Here is a 23,120-nt window from a genome sequence, read left to right as displayed (position 1 = left end):
CTGAGTTCATCACCAAGCAGGAGATGTCTGCATCAGGTGTGCATATTTTCTCACAGTATCAGTTGGAATCATCATTGTGTTTTCTGGGGGAACACTTCTCCAGTTTTATAAGGGAATCACTTGGAAAATAATATGGTTTGCTTAAATTGTTACAGCAAACCTTTGAGGGATTTACTTGTTGTTGAACAGAGAAATGTTTTTACAGCCAAATTTGATAAATTCCCTGCTCACGAGTCCCTTCATAGAAAGTTGTCTAAGGAGGGGAAAGATAAAATTTAAGATAGTTTTTGCAAGTTCTGGTGAAAGGTTCAGAGGCAGATTAAAAAAAAAAAACAACCAAAAACCTTTTGTATAAAATTAGATTTTTCTTCCAGAATGAAGGACACCAACCAACCAACCAACCGACCCTTTCAAATCAAATGCAATTATACCTCATTTGGTTTCAACACAGCTATTACTACTCTTCCCCCACGTGGAACATCTCTATAAGTAAGCAAAAGGACTTTAAACCAATAAAAAGAATGTGACAAAAGTCCATGCACGTACCTTCATGTACTTAAAAGAGACATCCCAGGGCAGCTAGGTGGCGCAGTGGATAGAGCACTGGCCCTGAAGTCAGTAGGACCCGAGTTCAAATGCGGCCTCAGACCAAACACTTGACACTTACTAGCTGTGTGACCCTGGGCAAGTTACTTAACCCCAATTGCCTAAAAAAGAAAAAAAATGTTTAAAAAAAAAAAACATCCTTCAAGCCATGACCTACAGTTATTTTCTTTCTTTTTTTTGGCAGGGCAGTTGGGGTTAAGTGACTTGCCCAGAGTCAAACAGCTACTAATTGTTACTTGTATGAGTCGGAATTTGAACTCAGGTTCTCCTGACTCTGGGGCCAGTGCTCTATCCACTGCACCACCTAGCTGCCCCATTTTCTTTATACACAGATCTAGAAAGCTTTGTTGCCTAGTTTCCAAGTTAAAAGCAGGCAGATTGTGGTAAGAGACAAGAGGACTGCGTTTGGAGACAGAGAACCTGGGTTCATATCCTGGCTGGGGCAACCACTTAACTTCTCTGGGCAACAGTTTCATCATCTGTAAAACAAGGGGTTGGAATAGGTGACTTTCATGCTCTAAATATATGAGCCAATGAAACTGAGAATTGCTAAACAAAGGGATTAATAAAAATGACAGTTGATAGCCTATATAAGGAGGAGACCAAAAAACTACAAAGCAGACAGAACTCAAGCATTCATTTAATAGTGCAGGCTCTCAAGAGTATCATTGAAGTATAGTTTGGCATAATTGATGTTCATGATAATGGCAAGGTCATCAAGAAAAGGCCAGTATAGGGTAGTCATTTTAAAGAAGGTAAAGATTGAGAAGTATATAATACACTTGAATAAGATTTCCATCCCAAACAGATCATTTCAGCTTTGGTGCTTAAACCCCAGCTTTCTGGAAAATGCTCTCTAGAATAGCTTATTCCCTAAGGGTTCTGGACAGCCAAAGTTTTGCTGTATTTATTTGTAATCACTAGTAGGCATTTTCTACTCTGTGCCAAGGCACTTATGCATGCCCCTTGTTGCTAAAAAGTTTCTTATACTGCCTTGCAAGTTGCTGTTGTACCACACTAAGAACTCTCTAGTTCCACAGGAAAAAAAAGTGCAGTTGACCCATGTCACACACAGCCTTTATGAGTTAGAATCCTTTCATAAATTTTTAAAAATTCTTGTACATGTGTGATAAAATTGGCTCATATAGTCAGACCCTGGGAGAAAAAGTATATGCCAAACGAGTCCAGACCTGAGCTTACATGGACAGGGATTCATTCCTTTGAATTCTTCCTACATCTCTTTATCCACTAGATAATTAAAAAAAATGTTCATTAAGCATTCACTACAGAGAAGTCACTGTGTTGATTATCAGTAGGAGAATCTTTTTATGAATAAGATGGTAACTTGTTCTAAAGGAACTTAGATTCTTGTTGTAAAGACAAGTAAACAAATATAATACATATTAGAATAGAGAATCTTCATAGAAGAGGTACAAAGTGCTTTTAGCTGGAAGGCAGGAAGTGAAAAGTCTAGAAGGATTTCTGCAATGAGTGAGAAGAGTAATACAGGGGTATCTGGATAACTTCAGCAAAGGTATACTAGTGGGAAAGGGTTGAATAAATTCTGGAAATGGTGGGTAACCTTAGTTTCACTGGAGCCTAGAGTATAGAAAGGGAGACAGTATTTGATAATGTTGGGAAAATAGGTTGAAACTTTGTTGTGGAGGGCTGAGGAATTCGGACAGTCAACAGCTGAGGAGCTGTTAAAGATTTTTGAACAAGGGGTGGCTTGTATATAATAACAGTGATTTTGCTTATCCTAATTGGTCTAGCTCACATCTCCATATCATCCTTTCTCTTGTCACAGTTTCTTATAAGCCAAATGTTTCTAATATATGGGAACAGAGTTTTGCAAGTGGGCTTGAATCCATAAATATGCATCCATATTGTCTGAAGACTGAAAATCTTCTCCATGCATATTACTATTTTTCAAATGTATGTAAATGATATTTTATGTGAGTAATAAATTACAGATTCATTTAAAAGTTAATGAATTCATTGTTGTTGGCTTTTTTTGTTTGTTTGTTTTCTCATTCAAGGTATCCTTATAGAGCAGCTAATATAATTTGGGGATCTGCCAAATTATTTGATCTTTAAAAAGAGGTCCTTTTACTTTTAACGATTCCTTTAAATTACTTGTTCAGTTGTTTTTCTGTTTTGTCCAACTCTTGGTGACCCCATTTGGGATCTTCTTGGCAGAGATACTGGAGTGGTTTGCCATTTCTCATTTTACAGATGACAATAAGTGACTTGCCCAGGGTCCCACAGCTAATGTCTAAGGTCAGATCATGCAGGTTCCTTACTCCAGGCCTGGCAGCGCCACCTACTGCCCTTCAGACTACTTACCTGCATTAATAATACCACATTTTCTAGTGCTTTGTAATTTATGAAGTGCTTTCCCTAGTGTTGAGAGTAGTCATGCAGGTAGTATTATGTCCATTGTACAGAAAAGGAAAAGGAGACTGGAAGTGGTGACTTGCCCATTGCCATAGAACTAGTAAACTCTTGGGTCCTTTCCTTCTCTAAAATCCTAAGATTCTAAAATGTCACAACTGAGATTATTTATGCAGATTGATGCTGGGTTTATATGGGCTACTGATACAATTATTTTTATCATCCTTGTAATTTCTGTACAATAGTAGGTGTTATTAATAATTCACATTTAATCTTTGCAAAGTGCATTCTCACAACAGCCTTGTAAGATTTAGGTTTTGCCAGCATTATTTACATTTTGTAGGTGAGGAAGTAGCCTCTGAAAGGTTAAGGGATTAGTCCAGGGTCATAGAAACAGTAGTTAGTGGAGCCCCAGTTTGACTCTAGGTTCCCTGACTTCAAATTCATATACTTTCCCATATGTCCTGTTATCTCTGAAACATTTGACACTACAAATAATAGTGATAGAAAGACTTAACACTGACCAGGAAGAAAATGTAGAATCACTGAATTAGTCACTTAAAATTAGTCTAAAAACAAACTAAGATAAGATTCTAACAAGTCATGACTTATTTTTTCCTGACCAAAGCTTTTATATTTATTTTTGTTTTACTAAAAAAAATTGCCTGTGGTTCTGCATGAGTCCAACTTTGGTTTCCAGTTGATATTCTCCACCCTTCCCCTCCCACTCTTACCTCCCCACCCCATGGTGAAAAGCCTCAAGTAAGAATTGATAAATCTGCTTATCTAATGCTTTCTACTGACTTAGAGATTATCAACTACAAATACAGCTAATATTTTTTGCAATGGCAAGCTAGAAGCTTTGTATTTCCCCCTGAAAATAGCCCAGTGTTCTACTCACAGTTGGCTCCTACTAAATGTTTGTGAATTTGCTGATTGATTGGAAAGGTCTCGTGGGGCCTGGAAAAGTGTTGAAATAAGTACCAGCCCAGTTATTTAACTCTCTTCCATATCTATTCTTAGTATTAAGCCATTTAATTTTGGTCTGTAAGTTTTGAAATTGTCTTCTTAAAACCCTGTGGATACATCATAGAAATTATTAGAGAGTTTTTATTTCTGTATTTCTGTTTGGACTTCTAGGACATTGTTGGCATGAATTTTTTTTTAATATGTTTAATATATCCTGAAAATGTGAGTATTATTTTTAAATTTGAGGATTTTGAGCTATACAGTTACCTCATTTGATCCTCACAATATCCCTGGGTCCTGTTAGTGATCCCCATTTTAAAGATAAGGAAACTGAGGCAAAAAAGGGTAACGTACTCTGCCAAGGTCACATTGCTAAGGGTGGATTTGAACTCAGATCTTCCTAGCGCTCTATCCACTGCAGCTTCTGGCTGCCTCTAAAGCACTTAAGTGCCATTATACTGGAAGCTGAGGCTGCAGAGAGAAAATGAAAAATAGTTCCTCCCTTCCAGGAGCTTGCCTTTTACTGGAAGGGGTCTAAACAGATAGTTGTGTACTGTACATAAGAGCTTTCCATTGAGGGAGGCAATTGAACCGACCTTGAAGGAAGTTGGGGATTCTAAGAGGCAAAGGTGAGGAAAAAGGCATTGTAGCCTTGTTGGGATAGCCTGGACCAAAGCACAGAGGTGAGTTCAGGTGTGATACTGAGTTCAGGAAACAGCAAGTCAACCAGTTTAGCTGGCACATAGTCAACAAATCAACATAAAGGACATAAAAGATGATAATTTGAAATAAGCTTGAAAAAAAAGGTTGGGATAAGATGGAATGGAAGAGCATTTAGTAAGCTCTCACTATAAGCACTGAATACACAAACAAAATCAAGCCAGTCTCTGCTCTCAAGGAGGTCATGTTCTAATGAAAGAAGACAACACATAAGAGAGTTAATGTTCATGGCAGGTGGAAAGGCAAGGTAGTTATGCAAGGAATATTAATTTGTGGTTTTTTTGGTTTGTTTTTTGCTAGGCAGTGGGGTTAAGTGACTTGCTCAGGGTCACACAGCTAGTAAGTGTCAAGTATTTGAACACGGGTCCAGTGCTCTATCCACTGCGCCACCTTGCTGCCCCTGCAAAGAATATTAATAAGGCAAATTGGAATGTATGGAGGACCTGGGGTAGTAGTGGCAGGGCAGATTGGCCTCTGCCCTAGGAGATAGTGAGTCGAGGGTTAGAATGGAATAGGACTCTGGAATATTTCCAGCGTAGATACACACCTGGGAGTCAGCATCTAGGTGATAGTGGGCATTCTTTAGTGGAACTGGGTATTGAGGCAGTGCTTTTGTGTTGCCTGTTGATGGGCTAGGGCAGTGGGAGGACCCTGTACCTGTAGCAGCTAGTTCTAGTGATGAACTTTAAATGACAAGGTGAGAAGTTTCTGTTTTTATCTGTTTTGAACCCTATCCAAGTTCTACAAATCACTTTTAGATTGTGAAGCCTATTTCTTGATACAGTACTGTAGTAAATAAAGTCACCTTTAGTAGAAAGAAAAAAAATGTACCTTTTTCTATATAATCTCCTGTAGTATGGGTATTTGTATATTATAGTTTTATTTCTTTGCCCTACATATTGAATCTCAAATTTTTGGTAAACTAGACTAATTATTCCTAGTTGGTTACAGGAAACTTTGGAGTTTTGTGTAATTTCCTATTTTCCCTCCTCTGACTGAAATAAGTATTCTTAGATTTATATGACACTAAATGAATGGGTTTGTTATAATAAAGTTTGAAGCTTTGGAAATGGAAGGGAGAGGTGGTGAGATAGTGGGGGCTGGTGCTGCACTTCTAGACCCATTTATAGTTGTTAGGAAATAAAGCCCACAGTGAAGGAGTGCTTTGCTTTTTCCTTCATAAACTAAATTCTGAGAGTCATACTATTCTTGGTAGGTAGACAAAATGATAAGATTATATAGCCTTACCACCTGTCTCACTATTATATTTTTTTTTTTTTGGAGACTGGGTTTCCCTATTTCATCTAGGCAGGAACTACAGTGATTACTCACTTTACTGGACCAGTTTGCCCTCTTTTAGGCAATTTGATGGCCCTCCCTTAACTCAAGTAGTCTATCCAAGTCAGCCTCCCTTAATAGCAGAGCTTACAGGCTTGGTCCCTTCACATCTAGCTGCTATTGTATCCTGTGGGCACTTGTATCTTTCTATCCTTCCTGAACCTTCCTGTTAGAATATGAGCTCTTTGAGTCTGAATTTTCTGTTTGTGTCCCTCATGCTTAGCTCGTACTGTTTAGGGAACCAGCGAAGGTTTTTGAGCAGGGAGCTGAAATGATTAGACTTGTGTTTTAGGAAGAAAGGTTTGGAAATTTTATGAAGATGAATTGGAGAGGAAGAATACTAGAAGGAGGCTGATGAAATGGCAGTTAAAATTATCCAGGTGGAAGATAATGAAGGCTATAGATGCTGTGTGGGGGAAGAGAAGGGAATGAATGTTGGAGATATTGTAGCAGTAGAATTGACAAGACTTGTTATGTGATTGGCTGTGAGATGTAAAGGAGAGGGAAAAGTTAAGGATGGCACTGAGATTGCCTACCTATGTAAGGATGTAGATGTTGGTACCCTCAACAGAAACAGATAATTTTAAAGGTAAGATGGGTTTGAGCAAAGGTAATGATTTTTGTTGTAGATATGTTGAGTTTGATATATTTACAGGGACAGGGATATTGAAGAGGCAGTTAGTGATCCAGGCCTGGAGCTCAGAGGAGAGACCAGGGAACTAGTGCAAAGAAAACCCAAGAGGAGAGAGTATCCATGAGATCAATGATAAAATCTTCAGAGAGGTAAAGAAAAATGAGGATTGAGGAAAAGCCGTTGGATTTAGGTGGTTAAAAATTTTTTTGAATTGGTACAGTCATTGTGGAAAGCCTTTTCTCTGCATTGATTTTCTTTGTGCAGAAACTTTCAATTTCATGTAAATACAGTTAATCTCATTTTTACAAAAAGAAAAAAATTCTAATGGCTTTTATAGGTTAAGTAAATGGCCTGTCATCAAATTTTAAGCATTTGAAGTGGATTTTAAACCCAGCTTTCCTGACTAAGAGGAGTGGGCTTCAGAAATCCATCAAGTCAACCTAGATTACACATGACTGGGACTTTTTATGCCTTTAGATGATCAGGAGGAGGCAGCTTAGAGCATTGGGTCCAGAGTCAGGAAGACCTCAGTTCAAATCCAGCCTCAGATGCTAGCTGTGTCATCCTGCACAAGTCACTCTGTTTTCCTTAATCCACTGGAGAAGGAAATGGCAAACCACTCTAGTGTCCTTGCCAAGAAAACCCCATAGCCAGTATTGGCATACTATGAGTTCACAGGATCACGAAGAGTCCGACACAACTGCACAGAAACAAAAGATGATAAAAAAGTTGCTTTAGAGAGTTGAGGCTAGTCAAGCCCCAGGAGTAGCTTTGTCTTAGATCTTCCCCAAATTGGCTGGATGGTGGTGGGAAGAGGATGGGGAAGGAAGTTTCACTGGGGCCAGTCAGGTCCTGGGGCAGCAGCTCTGTCTTCTTTTAGGTAAAGCCTCCCTATGCTTTGGGTGGGAGGAAATTGGCTGTGTCAGAGAAATGCTGGTCTTATCACCCCTATGTCTGGGTGCTTGGTGATTATTGAAGGCCAAGGTATTGGTTTGTCCAGGTGGTTCAGTGAAACTAGTGAAGCAGGGCCTGTCTCCATGCTTGCTAACAGATTCTGGAACAAGAATTTCAAATCCAGTAACTGAGCACTTGGTGGTAAGAAAGGCTACAGTTTTGTTAATGGTGACACAAGGCAGAGTAGAAAGCAGATTCCTCGTGCTTCTGAAACCATTAGACTTCTAAAATACTTTTCTTGGAGGAGCCAGGTTTAAAACCTTCATCTTCTAAGACCTGTCCTGGAAAAGGGAGGAAAAGTAGCTGGGACAAGAACTTTTTTGTTTTGAGAGACCCCTGCTTTCCTCTGCAAGAACAGGGACAGCTTCCAAAGTAGGTGGTGTGTTTTGAGACAGTGGACTGCAGGGCATGGAGGCCTCTCTAAACTAAGACCTTAAGCAAAATGAGGGTAAGATTCCCACTCTTTTTTATTGATGAGAGAGAATTCTAAGGAGCAGCAGCAGGTACTAGGGCAAGAGTTTTCTTCTTAGTGGAAGCCCTGTATGCGCTCAGGCTTTGAATAAGAATAGAGGGCTGCAATGTTTCTACATTGAGGGCAGAGTGGGTAGAGACACTCCCTAAAGCAGAAAGAACCTGAAGTTCTTTAACATGGTCACGGTGAAGGAATTCTTTTCCCCAGTTAACAGTGGTGGCATCACCTCCTTCTCTATTGCCTTCCATACTGTTCTCTTCCTCTTTTCTTCCTGCCTGTTTGACCTTCTCCAGTCTCTTTTCTTAGATTATTATCCATTTCCCATCCCTTAAGCATGGCAGTTCCTCAAGGCTTATTCCTTGGCCATCTTCCCTTGCTGAATACACACCTAACTTTTCTTGATCTTATCAGCTTTGGAATCCATCATCATCTGTAGATAGTTATCTTCCAAATCTGTGTATCCTACTCTAATCATTCCTGCAATTCCAACTTCCTGCTAGACACCTCCTAAATATCCTTTTCACTTCTAGTACTCAACATTCCAAAATATAGTTGATAACTTCCCAGTCCCTACCTGTCAAACTTCTTTTCTGTTGAGGGCACCATCATCCTCTGTCATTCACGTTCATAACATCTATCACCTCTCTTTTACTCCTCCCTGTATTGTACAGTCTTACCAAGCCTTGCCCCCTTTACCTCCATCTCTTGTATCCATTACCTTCTCTTTACTTACACATCCATCTTTATGTATCCTTATCACTTTTTGTCTGAACTATTGCAGTAGTTTTCAGACCAGGCCGCCACCCTGTTCAAACAAATTTAATGGCTCTAATTTGCCTTTAGGATAAAATGAAAACTCTTGTCTGGCATTTAAGATCCTACACAATCTGCCTCCAGTCTTATGTTCTTCATGCACTGTATTCCAAATGATACTACTAGCTGTTGCTGAACATTTCATCTCTAGCCTTTGTTCACTTGTACAACATGCCTTTCCCCATACCTCCATACACTCTCCCCTTCCCCTTAACTTTTCAGATCCTCATCTTCGATGAAGCAGGCTCAGTTCAGCCACATTCTTTTCTGAAGCTGTTAATGCTTCTTGCTTTCTCATATTACCTTGTATTTATTTAACTTACTTGTTGACCTGCCTTATGCTGCCAGTTGAATGTAAGCTCTTTTAGGGGGTTTGTTTCACTTTTTGTCCTTGTATTGAGGAAGCTTAGTACTAGAAAATGCTAGTTAAATTCCAGGGACAGAGCCTTAGGGAACACTTTTAGAAGGTGGGAGAAAATAGAGATAGAAAAAAGTTTGCTCAGAGATAGGAGAGAAGAGAACTGGGATCATAGATTTGGAGCTAGAAGGGCCTTTGAGGCCACTTTACTACCACCCTCCCTCCTTCAGTCAAATTATTTTTGTTTTATTTTGTTCTTTCATGCATTTTTACAGGTAAGTAAGTGAGGTTTAGGGAAGTTAAATGACTTCCCCAAGGTTCAAACTCAGGTATTCAGAGATTGTTTAGTGTGGTCATGCTGTATAGAAATCAAGGAGGATGAACCAAAAAGGCCATGTGATTTGGAAATTAAGTGGACTTTGGGGGACCTTTTGAGAGCAACTTCAATAGGGGTGGTGGTGGCATGTTTAGACAACTCTTTGAAAAAGATTTTCGACTAATAGTGGACTACAAGCTTTATGGGATATGTGAGTCAGCAGTATGATATGTTAGTAAAAACTAATGTGACTTTGGCTGTATCAAGAGAGGTGAAAAGTGCTCTTGCACTCAGCCCTGGTCAGACCAGCTTTGGAGTACTATATTCAGGACGTTAAGTGGAGAAATGTTCAAAATGGGACAACCAGAATAGTTGAAGGGCCTTGTCAGAATGGGTTGAAGGAAATTGAGTGTTTAGCCTGGAAAAGAGATGAGTTGGGGGAACAAGATTGTTGCCTTTTAAGTATTTGAAGAGCTGTCACGTGGAAGAGATTAAACTTGGTGTTGTTTGGCCTTACAGCATCGAAATAGGAGCAAAGGGGTGGAAATGCAGAGGCCAATTTAAGCTTGATGTTTGGAAAAACTTCTTAATATTGAGAGCTATTTCACTTCCTACCTTGGAAGGTGGAGGATTCCACTCCTAATGGGAGGTCTTCAAACAGACCTTGTGGAGCATATTGTAGTAGAGATTCTTTTCCGGGTTTGGGTTGGATTAGATGGCTGTTCCTCTCCTTTCCAACTCTGAAATTCTGAGATTCTGTGAATAGTGGGGGAGGAAGCCAGATTTCAAGGGGTTGAGGAATGAGTGGGTGGTGAGGAAGTAAAGACAGTGAGTGTAGACTGTTCTTTTGAGAAGTCTGACAGTAGAAACAATATGGGGGAGAGAGGTGAAGGGAAGGGTTGGGTTTTTTTTTTCCTTTTTTTCTGGTAGGAGGGAATTTGGTAGGATGAAATCATATGAGGGATTCAGGGCTCTGATGATGGAGCAGCTTTTGCTAATTGGGAGATCTTATTGATATATTCACAGTAAACTTGTGTTCATAATTTTCTTTAAATCCTTCATGAATATTGAGCACTGTAGGTAAAATTTCATTATATAACTACCCAAGATAGTAATGCATATACTGATTTATTGAAGTGAATTTGGGGATTTTGGTATTTGAGTTTTTGAATCCTGGCTCTGCTTCTTAATCTCTCTTTGACATTGAGCAAGTTAGTTCCCTGAGTCTCAGTGTCACGTAAAATGACCTCTAGGGTCCCTTCTAGCTCTACGGCTCTGATCTTTTAATGAGTATATAATTAAAATCCACATTCCTAGTATTCAGGAATTGAAAATTTTCAAGAGTGAAAATAATTCTTTACTTCTTATGTCAAGAAAGGACTGTCTTGCACATGCCTCAGTTTCATTTTTTTCTCCAGGCTTTTGGATCTTAATTTAAATATTGCAAATTTTTTTTTTCTCTCAGACAAGGAAGCTTGTAATGTTTTAAGTAAGGAGAGGTTAGTGACAATTGTGAATACATGTCAAAACACTTAGCATAGTAACATTTCACTTATCCAGAGTTCAGATATTTGGCAACCTCCCCTATTTGGATACACCCTAGTACTAGCAAATAAGCAATAAAAGACTCAGAGCTGCCAAAATAGATGAATCCTAAAGCTTTTCATATACTTACTCAGAAAAGATGGCCTAACTCATAGACTATTTACTCTTTTCTTAGACATACTTCTAACAGGCTTGCTTAGCTACCAAAGGTTAGGACACAGGGCAGACTTCAAAAGGCAGGAATACTGATAGCATCTAGAAGTTGACAGCAGGGAAGGAGACAAAAAACAAAAAGACATTTGAATACAAAAGAGCATAACAGTATGGCTCCATTTAGTATAAAGGCAAATACCTATATACTTTAGTAGTTCATGAGGCTATTACAGCACAATAACTGATTTTATAATTGTTTACCTTAAGTCATTAGATTACAAACTCCTTAGGGGTAAGGAATGTCCTATTTAATACCTCAGGATGGGCCAAACATGGTGCTGGGAACATAGTAGTTCCTTAAAAGTGGAAGGAACCTCAGAGGTCACTTAGTCCAATCCCCCCATTTTACGGACGAGAAAAGGGGTCCAAAGAGTTTAAATGATTTGCCCAAGGTCACGTGTGGAAGATAAGGAATTTGAACAGAGGGTCTTCTGACTCTAGAGCCTGTGTTTTTTCCATTGTATGTAGGCTATCCTTATCAAACAACAACAAAGGGGTTATCAGTATCACTGTCAATCACTAGGTTGTCAGTTTAACTACTCTCCTTCCAGTTCCTACCACTGCCTTTCTACCTCATCTGGATTATTACAACGGCTTTCTAACTGGTCCACTTGCTTCCAGGTGCTCTTCCTAGTCACTAGTCTTCCTCCTTTGTCACTGAATGTTTTGAAACAGTTCAAAATAGGACTTCCTGTGTAGCAAACATTTCCTTATGACGGAATTTACAAAATGAGATTAAATGTATCTTATTTTTCTGTCCTGTAAAGAGGATTTTATCTTTGTGATTTGAATAATGTATTGGTAGAGTTCAGAAGAGAAAGAGGCTGGGGGCTGGAATGTAGCACCAAGATACTGTGGTATTGAGACAGGAAGAAGGGGAATAAATTATTAGGGATTGAATGTAGACATTATTTAACTCAGAGAGCTAAGCCAGCCTATTCAAGGATAAAGAAACTCAGGAGGCTTTGTGTGGAGCTAAGAGTTAGAAATCAATAAAATTTAGAATTCAGTGAAAGGAAAACCCTTGGGCTAAGGGCAGTTTTCTTGATTGGTTCAGAGGAGGAGTTTATGCCCAAGAAAGATAAACGTGGTCTTCTAGGCCAAGGGCCCAAGGCAGAAACTCACTTCTGCTTTATAAAATTCTTTCCATCAAAGCTCAGGTGCTGCCTGTTTCATAATATCCTGCCCAGATTTCCCTTGCTAGAAGTGATATCTGTCTCCTTGAGTCAGGTCATTATTTGACATCTCGTGTACTTCATTTTCTAACTTCATTTAGGTACTGTTCTAACAAAATAGGTGTGGTTTTGAGCTTCTTTAAGTGCAAAAAATAACCTTTTAGCTTCCCTTTACCCCTTGGTACCTAAACTCCCACACTACCACCAAAACAAACTCATTATCAGAATTTTAAGAATTTCCTATAATAGGTCATACCTGGACATTGCATTTCTTTTTGACCTAATGCTTCTACCTCTAAACAGAATTAAAAGGACAACCGTCTATTCATTTACTTAGTATAATCAAAGAACCAAAACAGTGCAGATGGAATTGTTTTTTTTGTTTGTTTTTTGTTTTTTGTTTTTTTAGGCAATTGGGAATAAGTGACTTGCCCAGAGTCGCACAGTTAGTGAGTGTTATGTGTCTGAGGCCGGATTTGAGCTCAGGTCCTTCTGAATCCAGGTCTGGGGCTCTATCCACTGCGCCACTAGCTGCCCCAGAATTCTAGTTATTGAGAAGAGAAACTCCCATTGACTGCAGTGGTAGTAAATGGATAGAGACAATATCCTGAATTCTGGATATCTACCTTTCCTTCATTTGTCACTATGTAATCATCTTTAGGTTGTGAGTTTAACTACTATCCCTTCCATTCCTACTATCACCTTTCTATCTCATCTGGATTGTTGTAACAGTTTCCTAATTGGTCCCCTTACTTCTGGGTGCTCTTCCTTCCTCTTCTCTAGTCATACCTTGCACACTACTGCCAAATGGCACTTAAAATGTTTTCTGTGCCTTCCTTCTTTCCTCCATTCCTCCCTCTCTCCTTCCCTCCCTTCTTCCACATTTGCTTATGGCTTTATGCTTGGAATATACTTTCTAACCTCCACCTCTGACTTTTGAAACCTATACTTTTCATCCTTTAAGATGGATTGCCCAAATATTTTAATACCTCAGCCAGGAATTCTGTCCTGATCTCCATTTGAAATTGATTTTTGCACCATTGTAATGATTTTTATCATAACTATATTATGCATTGTTTGTTACATGATATTGCATATTTGTGTGTCTTATTTTCCTTTATTGAACAGAAATTTCATGAGGCTACAGTGTTCTACATTAATGTTCATGCAATCTGAAATTTCTTTTTAACTGATCATTATCTGTTGTCGTCCCATATTTTGCTCCACCTTTCATCCTTTAGCTCTGTTCTTTGTCCTTACTCTCACCTCCAATCCCTCAGGCCCTCAGTTCTCTTCCCAGGCTATCATCCCTGCACTGGCTGCACTATCCACTACCTGTCTTGACACTTCGGTGAATCAGTTCAATTTTATACCAACCTCTTTGGTCAGGTCATTTGCTCACTTATCAAAGATCTTGGGCCTGGCAAGCCTCAGTCCTGACAAGTCTGTTGTCTTTGCTTTTACTCATGTACTACCGAATGCAGCCAAAGGAAATGATAAAATATTGCCAACTGGATCCACTACAAACTTTTGTTACATAATCTCAACTGGGCCCTTGCGGCAACAAGACAAATCTTTTACACCTCCTAATCTTCACTCTCTCACCCACCAAAGTAGCTTTTCCAAACCTTTTCACCTCTCTTCAAACCTTCACACCCTTGCCCTGCTTCCACCATCTCAGCTGAGAACCTGGACTCATTTAAAAAAATTTTTTTTTGTTTCTTGTCTCATTTCACTGAGAAAATTGGGATCATACTCTGAGATCTCCCTCTTGTCTTTTCCTTATCTTTCATCCCTCATATGCCTTCCTCAACTATCTTTTTCACTGTTGTTTCACATGAAGAAGGGAGACCTTGCCAAGGCAAATCTTTCCACAGGCACAAGGGATCCCATTCTATCCTGACTTAGTAGAGTGTTCCCTTCTGTGATCCATATACCGTGTCACTTCACTTAAATTTTTCCCTGTCTAATGCCCGAAAATTACATCCACATCTCTTCCATACTCAAAAAACCCTCCCTTAATGCATTATTTCCAACTAGCTGTCATCCTTTATCACTCCTCCCTTTTGTGGCTAAACTTGAAGGCCAATTACTTTCTATGACTCCAATTCAGAACTACAATCTGACTTCTGACCTCACTATTTAACTGAAACTATTCTCTCCAAAGTTACCAGTAATCTCTTTAATTGCCAGATCTCATGGCCTTTTCTCAGTCTTCATCTTTCTTGACCATTCTGTAGCCTTTGTCACTATTAATTACCCTCTTCTCCTTGATACTTTCTTCTCTAGGTTTTTGTGACACTACTGTCCCTTCTGGTTCTCCTACCACTGTCTACTTTTTCTCAGTCTCTTTTGTTGGATATTCATGGTCATGACCACTAACTGTGGGAGTCACCCAGGGCTCTGTCCCTATTGGTTATCTCATCAACTTCTTTGGATTCAGTTATCTCTAGGATGATGAGTCTCCAACCTAGTCTCCATCTAGCCCTAACTTTTCCAATGACCTTTGGTCTCACATTTTTGGTTATTGTGAACTGGATGTCTGGTAAACATCTTAATTCAACATGGCCAAAACTGAACTTACTTTTACTACCCAACTCTCTAGCCTTTTGAGGATACCATCTACTTCCCAATCCCCCAAGCTTGCAACTTTCTTACCTCCCTCCCCTCCATATCCAGTATGATGCCAAAACCTGTTGATTTTATCTTTGTAACATCTCTCATACATGCTCCTTTCTCTTCTTGGATGCTAATACCACCCCGGTACTTGAGGTCCTTATCACCTCATGTCTGAACTGTTGCCAGTAGCCTTCTGGTTGATTTCCCTGCCACAAGTCTCTCCCTACTCCAATCCCTCACCCCCATTCAGTCAGCTCTAATGGCTCCCTGTTGCTTCCATGATCATATATATAATCCTATTTGGCATTCAAAGCCCTAGTCCCTTCCTACCTTTATACTGCTTAATACCTTACTCCTTTCCATGAGTTCTGTGATCAAGTAGCACTGGCTTTTCTTGCTCTTCATTGAATAAGATGTCCCATCTCTGAACTCTGGGTATTTTTACCCCTCTTCTTCCCCATCTCAGTCACCTTGCTTCCCTGACTTCTTTCAAGTTCTAGCTAAAATCTCACCTTCCACAAGAAGCCTTTCCTGATCGCTCTTGATTCCAATGCCTTCCCTCTGAGGTTATTCCAGTTTAATTTGTGTATATCTTGTCTGTTGTTTTCCTGTTGTCTTCCCCATTAGACTTTGAGCTCCTGGAAGATAAAGACTATTTTTTGCCTTTCTTTAAACTCCAGTGTCCAATGCCTCACATACAGTAGGAACTTGCAAATTCTTCCTTGCTGAATTGTCTTGGTTATGTTTCTCATTCAAAGTCCTCATATAGTGCTTTTGTACATGAAACAGCACTAAAAGTTACTGAATGAATAATTGCATATGCTTTGCAAAATTAGTTCTTTATCCAGGAAAAAAAGATTTGCTTATTATTTTAAATGTTCCATCTTCATATTTACTGTGATTAAACACAAATTGATGCCTCTTTTGTAATAAATATGTTTAATGTTTTGCTAAAATACCTTGTCCAATCTTTTGATCAGTGAATCAGTTAAGCACTGGCATGTACTAGACATTGGGGAACAGGTGCAGAAATCAGACAGCCCCTACCCTCAAAGAGCTTGTATTCAATGCAAGAGAATATAGATAAGTAAATACACAGGGTGTTTACAAAATAAATATAGAGGGTGAACGGGATGAGACTAACAGCTGGGAATCAGGAAAGGGTTCTTAAATTTGATGGCACTTGAGCTGAACCTTAAAGAGATCTAGGAGGTTCCAAAAGGTAGAACTGAGGTGGGAGTCATTCCTGACATAGGACAGCTCGTACAAAGAGTGGGTGAGAGGGAGAGAAGGAATGTTGTGTGTCAGAGGAACAACAAGTAGAATAGTTTGGCTTGAGCATAGAGTGTATGGAGGGGAGGGGTGTTTTGTGAAATTAGCTTGGCAAGATAGGATTTTGAAAGCAAGGCAAAAGTGTTTATATTTTATTTTAGGTAGTGGGAGCCACTGAAGCTTCTTTAGCAGAAGTGTCATGATCATTAGTATGATCACTTTGGCAGCTACTTGGAGGATGTTTGGAGAAAGGAAAGATTAGATGTGCTAGCTGTGGCTGTATACCAATTAGAAGATTGGCAGTAGTCCAGGCAAGAGGTGATAAGGGCCTCAGTAGAGTTGTTATGGTGTGCAAGAGATATTGAAATATATTTGATTGAATATGGCCAGATTGGGTGAGAGTGAAGAGTCTCAGGGGTGACTGAGAGGATGATGGTGCCTTCCAGAAATACAGAAGTTGGGAGAAAGAATGAGTTTAGCGGGAAAGATAGCTAGCTCACTTTTGGATGTGTTTTAGTTCTAGATGCCTATGGGACATTCAGGTGGTTCAGTAGATAGTTGGTGATGGGGAAGACTAGAGCTCAGGGAAGAAAAAAGTGATGATATACACTTGGGAGTTGACTGAATAGAAATTATAGCTGAATCAAGAGGAATTAAAGAAATCACTTGGACCCTTCAGAATCACATTATTAAATGCATAAAATAAAATACATAGAATTACAAGAGATACCAAAAGTTAGTGAAAATATAGATGTAATTTTCCCCCATTCAAGTTCATGGACTCTTGATTTTGAAATTCTTACCTAGAGAAAGTGTAGAGAATGAAAAAAGGGAGGGCCTAAACAGAGGCTGGACATTAATGTTGATCCTACAAAGGAGATGAAGAAAAGGGTCATTATAACTCTTTAAGGATTAAAGTCTGTAACTCAGTAATTTACCAAAATGGACACTTTAATCTAGTTTCTTTTTTATGTCACATAGGAGGTATTCTGTGTTTTACATGAAAAAAAAAAGTATTCCACCTTGAAAGAAGTTTTTTTTTAAAAAGCTGCTTATAAAAGGCAAATGACAGTTAATGGATCCTCCACTGTAGGTCAGTCCCCCAAATGGCATATTCATTCTTACCTTTACTTTGTTATTCTCATCCCTAGAATATTTAGCTTACTGTTAATCCATTTAAAAATTATTTGATATATTTTGTTTTTATATTTTGCAAAATTTTGTAAAATCTATCTCCCTCCTCCATATTCCAGAAAGCCATTCTTTATAACACAGATTAATCACAGAAAAAACTGAGTCTAGAGTCAGGAATTCCCAAGTTCAGCTCCGGTCTCAGACATTTGTGTGACACTGGCTAAGTTACTTAACCTTTCATAACAGCACCTACCCTGCAAGATTATTGTGAGAATCAGGTGAGATAATATGGTTAATCCTCCACTTTCTCAGGGGTGACATTCTTAGAAAACAGCATGAAAATCAAAAACGTGAATGTTGATACATTGAATCTATAGGAAATAAGGGGTTAGTTTTCCTGTGATGACCAAAAGCAAATCTTTTACTAGAGATTGCTAAAAGTACACTTTTCTTTGTAGGTTCTTTATAACAAAACTTAATTCTGATAACATATACTCATCCTAACACAGTAACCATGAAATAACCCATAAAATGCTGTACACAAAATAAAATTGGTTAATATGCAAAACATTTTTTCTCACTAGTAATTCCCTAGAATTTTGTAATCTTTTGTGCTGACATTCCGATAAAAACAAAACAAAAACCATTGATTTCAGACATTATTATGCTACTTCTTGGCCATCCTCTGAAAATCAAAGGAGAGGTTACTGGAACTTTAGTCATTGCTATCAGAAGACGCTGAGATTGGTGAGATCTCTACATCACCTCTGACACTTTGAATGCATGAGGAGTTCTTTACAAAGATAGGGTGAACAAGACAGTGAAATACCTGGTAGGATAACAGCAACTGCACAAGCTTGCACACATCACATCTCTCTTTTTTTCTCTACACTGCATAGCTGTGAATGTGCACAGTTGCCAGTGTAAAAGTGAGGTTACTAGTAAAATATGTAAATGCTTGAAGTTGCCAGGGTTAAATGTACAAATATTGAGGACTGTATTTGTAAAGCACTTAGCATAATGCCTGGCACATAGTAGGCATTATTTTAAGCTCATTCCCTTCCCCCTTAAAAAAGCAAATCAACCGACATACGAAGCGTGACTATGTTGTGTTCTGCCTCCGTAATCCCCCACCTTTGTGAAGAAGAGAGAAAATTACATTTGCTCATTTCTCCTCTTTGGGATCAAACTTGTTCACGGTGTTCATTTTTGATTTTTGTTGTCCTTTCCATAGCTATTGTGTATATTTTTTTTGGTTCTGTTTATTTCACTTGATAACATTTCATTTTAAATCTTCCCATGCTTTGTATTCTTCATATTTATTATTTTTTATTGCATAGTAATATTATCTTACATTCATGTACCACATTTTGTTGAGCTGTTTCACAATCAGTGGGAGCCTACTTTGTTTCCTCTTCAGTGCTACTATAAATTTTTCTTCCTTTACTCTATCTCTGACTCTCTTGGGGTATATGTGTAGCAGTGGGATCTCTGGGTCAGATGAACCATTTTAGTCACTTCTCTGCTAATTTATTTTAAAACAGTTTTCAAATTCTTTGGGTTTTGGGTTTTTGTTTTTTTAATCTCTTGTGGGAGATAAAGCTGGTGGATTTCTGGTGGGGGAGGAGGCTGGGTTATTTACAAATTTGCTGCCATTAACTGTATGTTTTTTTTGTGTGTGTGTTCAGAATCTATTATTTCTGATGACAGTTACATTTACACTTTGAAAGTTATTTAGAAGAGTAGCATTGCTTTCATATTTTAGAAGTTAGGGGACAGATATATTATTTGAAATTTCAAGTCTTTTCTAAAAGATTCTTCATAATTGATTACATTATATTTTCCATTCAAATACTCTTATAAATCCATATCTGAAGCATATTTTTGAAGATTAAAAGTTTAAAATTTTAATTATGTATTAGAAATAATTTTGTGTAAAAGTTAAACATCAAGTACTTTTGTCACAGTCTTTCAGAAATTCTACCTTGCTTGATCTCTTTTTACATAATCTGACTAAAATTATTACTTGATTTTGGAGTCCCTTACTTATACTTTGATTTCTTTTTTAGGTTGGGTAAAGAAGGCTACGTTTCTGTGAATTGCTGCTGTCTGTGGTAAGAACATGTCATCTATCTTACCATTCACTCCACCAGTTGTGAAGAGGCTGTTGGGATGGAAGAAATCTGCCAGTGGTTCTGGAGGAGCAGGTGGTGGAGAACAGAATGGACAGGAAGAAAAATGGTGTGAAAAAGCAGTTAAAAGTTTGGTGAAGAAGCTAAAGAAAACTGGAAGATTAGATGAACTTGAGAAAGCTATCACCACTCAAAACTGTAATACGAAATGTGTAACGATACCAAGGTAAGTGTTGTATGGTCCTCTCATTGATCATCCTAAAGGAATAGCAGACTTGAATTTAATCTGCTGACAAAAGTTGAGGAAAATTCTGTGACAGACTTTCAAGTCACTTGTAAATAACATGTTTCAGTGTTATGGTATTAGAGATGTATTGTATTTTGCAATTAAAAATTGTTTCATTGTATTTCATAGCCATTTCCTTGAACACTAAGGAAGTTAGGTTAAGGAGTAAATACTTAGGTTATGTTAAGAAGTTCTGTTGCTTTTGGATGTCAGTGCAGTAAGGTAACAGTTTCTGTAGTTTTTTTTTTTTTTTTTTTTTAAATTTCTGTAGTTTTGAGTGTACTGTAAATAAGGAGTGATCGTAGTAATTTTTTTTTTTTTAGCCTCCAGCCCATTTTTTTTTCCTTGGTCAACACTTCAGTCATCAGTATATAAAGAACATCTTTAATGTTTTGGTAAATTGTATGTACTAAATTGGAGTTTATCTTGAGTTGTAGCACTTTTCCCAGAAAAGAAAAAGAAACATTAAAAGTAATTTTTTTGGTGCCAGTATACAACAGGACTTAACCTAAAACTGACTTTTTAAAATAAATTTTTTTTGATTAAGCTAAGAAAAAAATCACTTCATTGAAACAGCATATGTGCTTAAATAGATTTCATTATGCAGTCTATTAATTAATCATTGATTATGTGTTTTTGCTTATAATGCTACTGGTAACATAGTTAAATATACTAATACTAACTATACTATATGCTGAAATAATGGAACTTTGCAAAATGGAAGTTAGCAATACCGTATTCGTAGACTATAAAAAATAACTTGTGAAGCATTCTGTTTGGCACATTCTCTTTTGTCTGGCATTCTTCTTCCAGGGCAGCCAGCTCCCCAGATTACCCTTACTGCCAATGAGTCTGAGTGGTAGCTTCAGTCATGACTACCAGCTGACCTCTTGTCTGCTCTTGTTTCTGAATTATCACTTCACTCTATTGAATGACTCGATTATTCCTTTGGCCTCATCATTTCATGTATTGTCTAAATAATTTTTCTCCTTTAAGAGTGTAAAACTATAGTTGACAACTAATTGGGTAGATTTAATTTTATATTGAATAGTACTTAGTAGAAGAATGAGGAAAATTAGATTTGTTTCATAACATTATAAATAGAAAGGTTTTCTCTTCATATAGGGAAAAACATGCCCTTTAATACCAGTAGTTTTTGTAATGTCTCTTGGTTTAAATAATGTTCAAGTCTGGTAATGTCATTGATCATTATAGGTGGTACAAGAATGAGTACATTCTTATGTGGTATATATGGGAGGAAGTGTTTAAATTTTTCATGGAATATTGAAAAAAAGTTTTTTAAAGTTTGCAGCCTTTCATTTCTTCCGTCCTCCCATCCTTCCTAGTCTGGTGAGGAAATTAGAATCTTTTTGAGATTTTACCTAGAGTGGAAGGACTGTGATACAAAGGAGAAGAAGGAAGTTTTTGTGGGTAAGAAGGAAAAACTAGTAGACTTGAGAAGGGCATTAGTAGCCTTAGGACCAAAGAAAATGATAACCCTGAATGATTTCATTTTTTGTTATAAATTCAAATTATGTCACTTTAAGGTTTAAACAGTCTTTGTTTTATGAGCTCATATAAGTAAGTTTGGTGGATATCAAGTGTTATTTGCCACAAAATTACTGAACTGAGTAGCATTCTGCACTGTAAAAAATTGAACTATCATTCAAATGTCCCAAATCAGCACTTTTTTCCCTTGGTTTTTAATTTCCCATTATTTTAGAACTTTGGCATAGGAGGTAGGTGGGAAAATGGGAATTGTAAGGGAATCATGAAAGGAAAGGATGAACCCTTTTAAGCTATAGGTGCTTAAAGAATGAATTTGACATACTGCAAGGGAGAAATAGAACTGCTGTGGTATAAATGTAACTATGTATATGATTCTTACTGTTCTCCTGTGATCTCCCTCTGTTCTTTTCTCCATCAAATTTAGGGAAGGTACAGCAACTCTCCAAGACTAAGTTACTGAGAAAGTGCTGACCTGCATTAGTAGAGGGAGCTTCCTCACCTGAGAGTTCCCTTTACAGATGAAATCACAGTTCTTTTCTCTAGTCCTTAACAACTTTCTTAAAGTACTTTGCACTTTCAAGTGACTCTTTACTACAATTTTGATTATTGTTGTGCAAATATAAAATTGCATTTTTTTTTTTGGTTAGGCAATGGGGTTAAGTGACTTGCCTAGGGTCACACAGCTAGTAAGTGTTATGTGTCTGAGGCCAGATTTGAACTCAGGTCCTTCTGAATCCAGGGCTGGTGCTCTATCCACTGTGCCACCTAGCTGCTCCCTTTTTTTGTTTTTTGTTTGTTTGTTTGTTTGTTTGTTTTTTAGTTTTTAGGCAATTGGGGTTAAGTGACTTGCCCAGGGTCATACAGCTAGTAAGTGTCAGGTGTTTGGTCTGAGGTCAGATTTGAACTCAGGTCCTCCTGACTTCAGGTCTGGTGCTCTATCCACTGTGCCACTTAGCTGCCCCCTAAAATTGCCTTTTGTAGATGGAAACTGAGACCCAAACTTGTGAATTTAAGTTGTGGAGCCATAGCTTTAAACAGTTATTTTGAATACAAGTCTGTTTTTTTCACTATACTATACTGTCTTCCCAGGTTGTTTATTGAAAATCAGTTCAATACTTCAGATATTCATTGCTGTATTTGTACCATACTAAGGAATTTTTCTCCATTAAAAAAATAAATTATTTTAATTGATTTTTTTACTTTTGAAATATTTTAAAGTCTGACTGTTTCAGTTTCATCTCCTTGCCGTTTATTGGGTTCACTTAGAATTTTATTGAATTATAATACTAGTTGACATTTATATATTACTAGACATACTGAAGGCTGCCATGAGACTCCAGGAGGACCAGACTGGACAAATATGCTTAGCACACTGTTTGGAATATAACAGGTGCTTAATAAATGTTTATTGACTGATAGCACAAAGTTGAGATACTTAGTTGGTTTCTTGTTACTAACTGTTTGCTTACTGTTTGAATTCATCCCAATACCACTTATACTCCCGATTCCAGTGATAATGAATCCATTCTCTCTCTCTCTCTCTGTCTCTCTCTCTCTATCTCTCTCTCTCTCTGTCTCTCTCTGTCTCTCTCTCTCTCTCTCTCTCTCTCTCTGTCTCTCTCTGTCTCTCTCTGTCTCTCTCTCTCTCTCTCTCTCTCTCT

General features: G+C 38.0%; 1 protein-coding gene across 4 annotated transcripts in view; it reads left to right on the top strand.

Moving 5' to 3' along the window:
* SMAD2 (SMAD family member 2) overlaps window positions 1-23,120 on the top strand; it is a 92,176-nt gene that overhangs the window by 4,621 nt on the left and 64,435 nt on the right. For all 4 annotated transcript variants that reach the window (XM_027868945.1, XM_027868947.1, XM_027868944.1 and 1 more), the window contains exon 2: window positions 19,602-19,890. In XM_027868945.1, coding sequence (XP_027724746.1) covers window positions 19,655-19,890 — 236 coding nt within the window. In that variant the 5' untranslated portion in view covers window positions 19,602-19,654. The remainder of the gene's footprint in view (window positions 1-19,601; window positions 19,891-23,120) is intronic.

This window comes from Vombatus ursinus, unplaced genomic scaffold (assembly GCF_900497805.2).
Source record: "Vombatus ursinus unplaced genomic scaffold, bare-nosed wombat genome assembly UNPS02014791.1, whole genome shotgun sequence".
In the NCBI taxonomy this organism is placed as follows: Eukaryota; Metazoa; Chordata; class Mammalia; order Diprotodontia; family Vombatidae; genus Vombatus; species Vombatus ursinus.
This window is presented reverse-complemented; position numbering and strand designations above follow the sequence as displayed.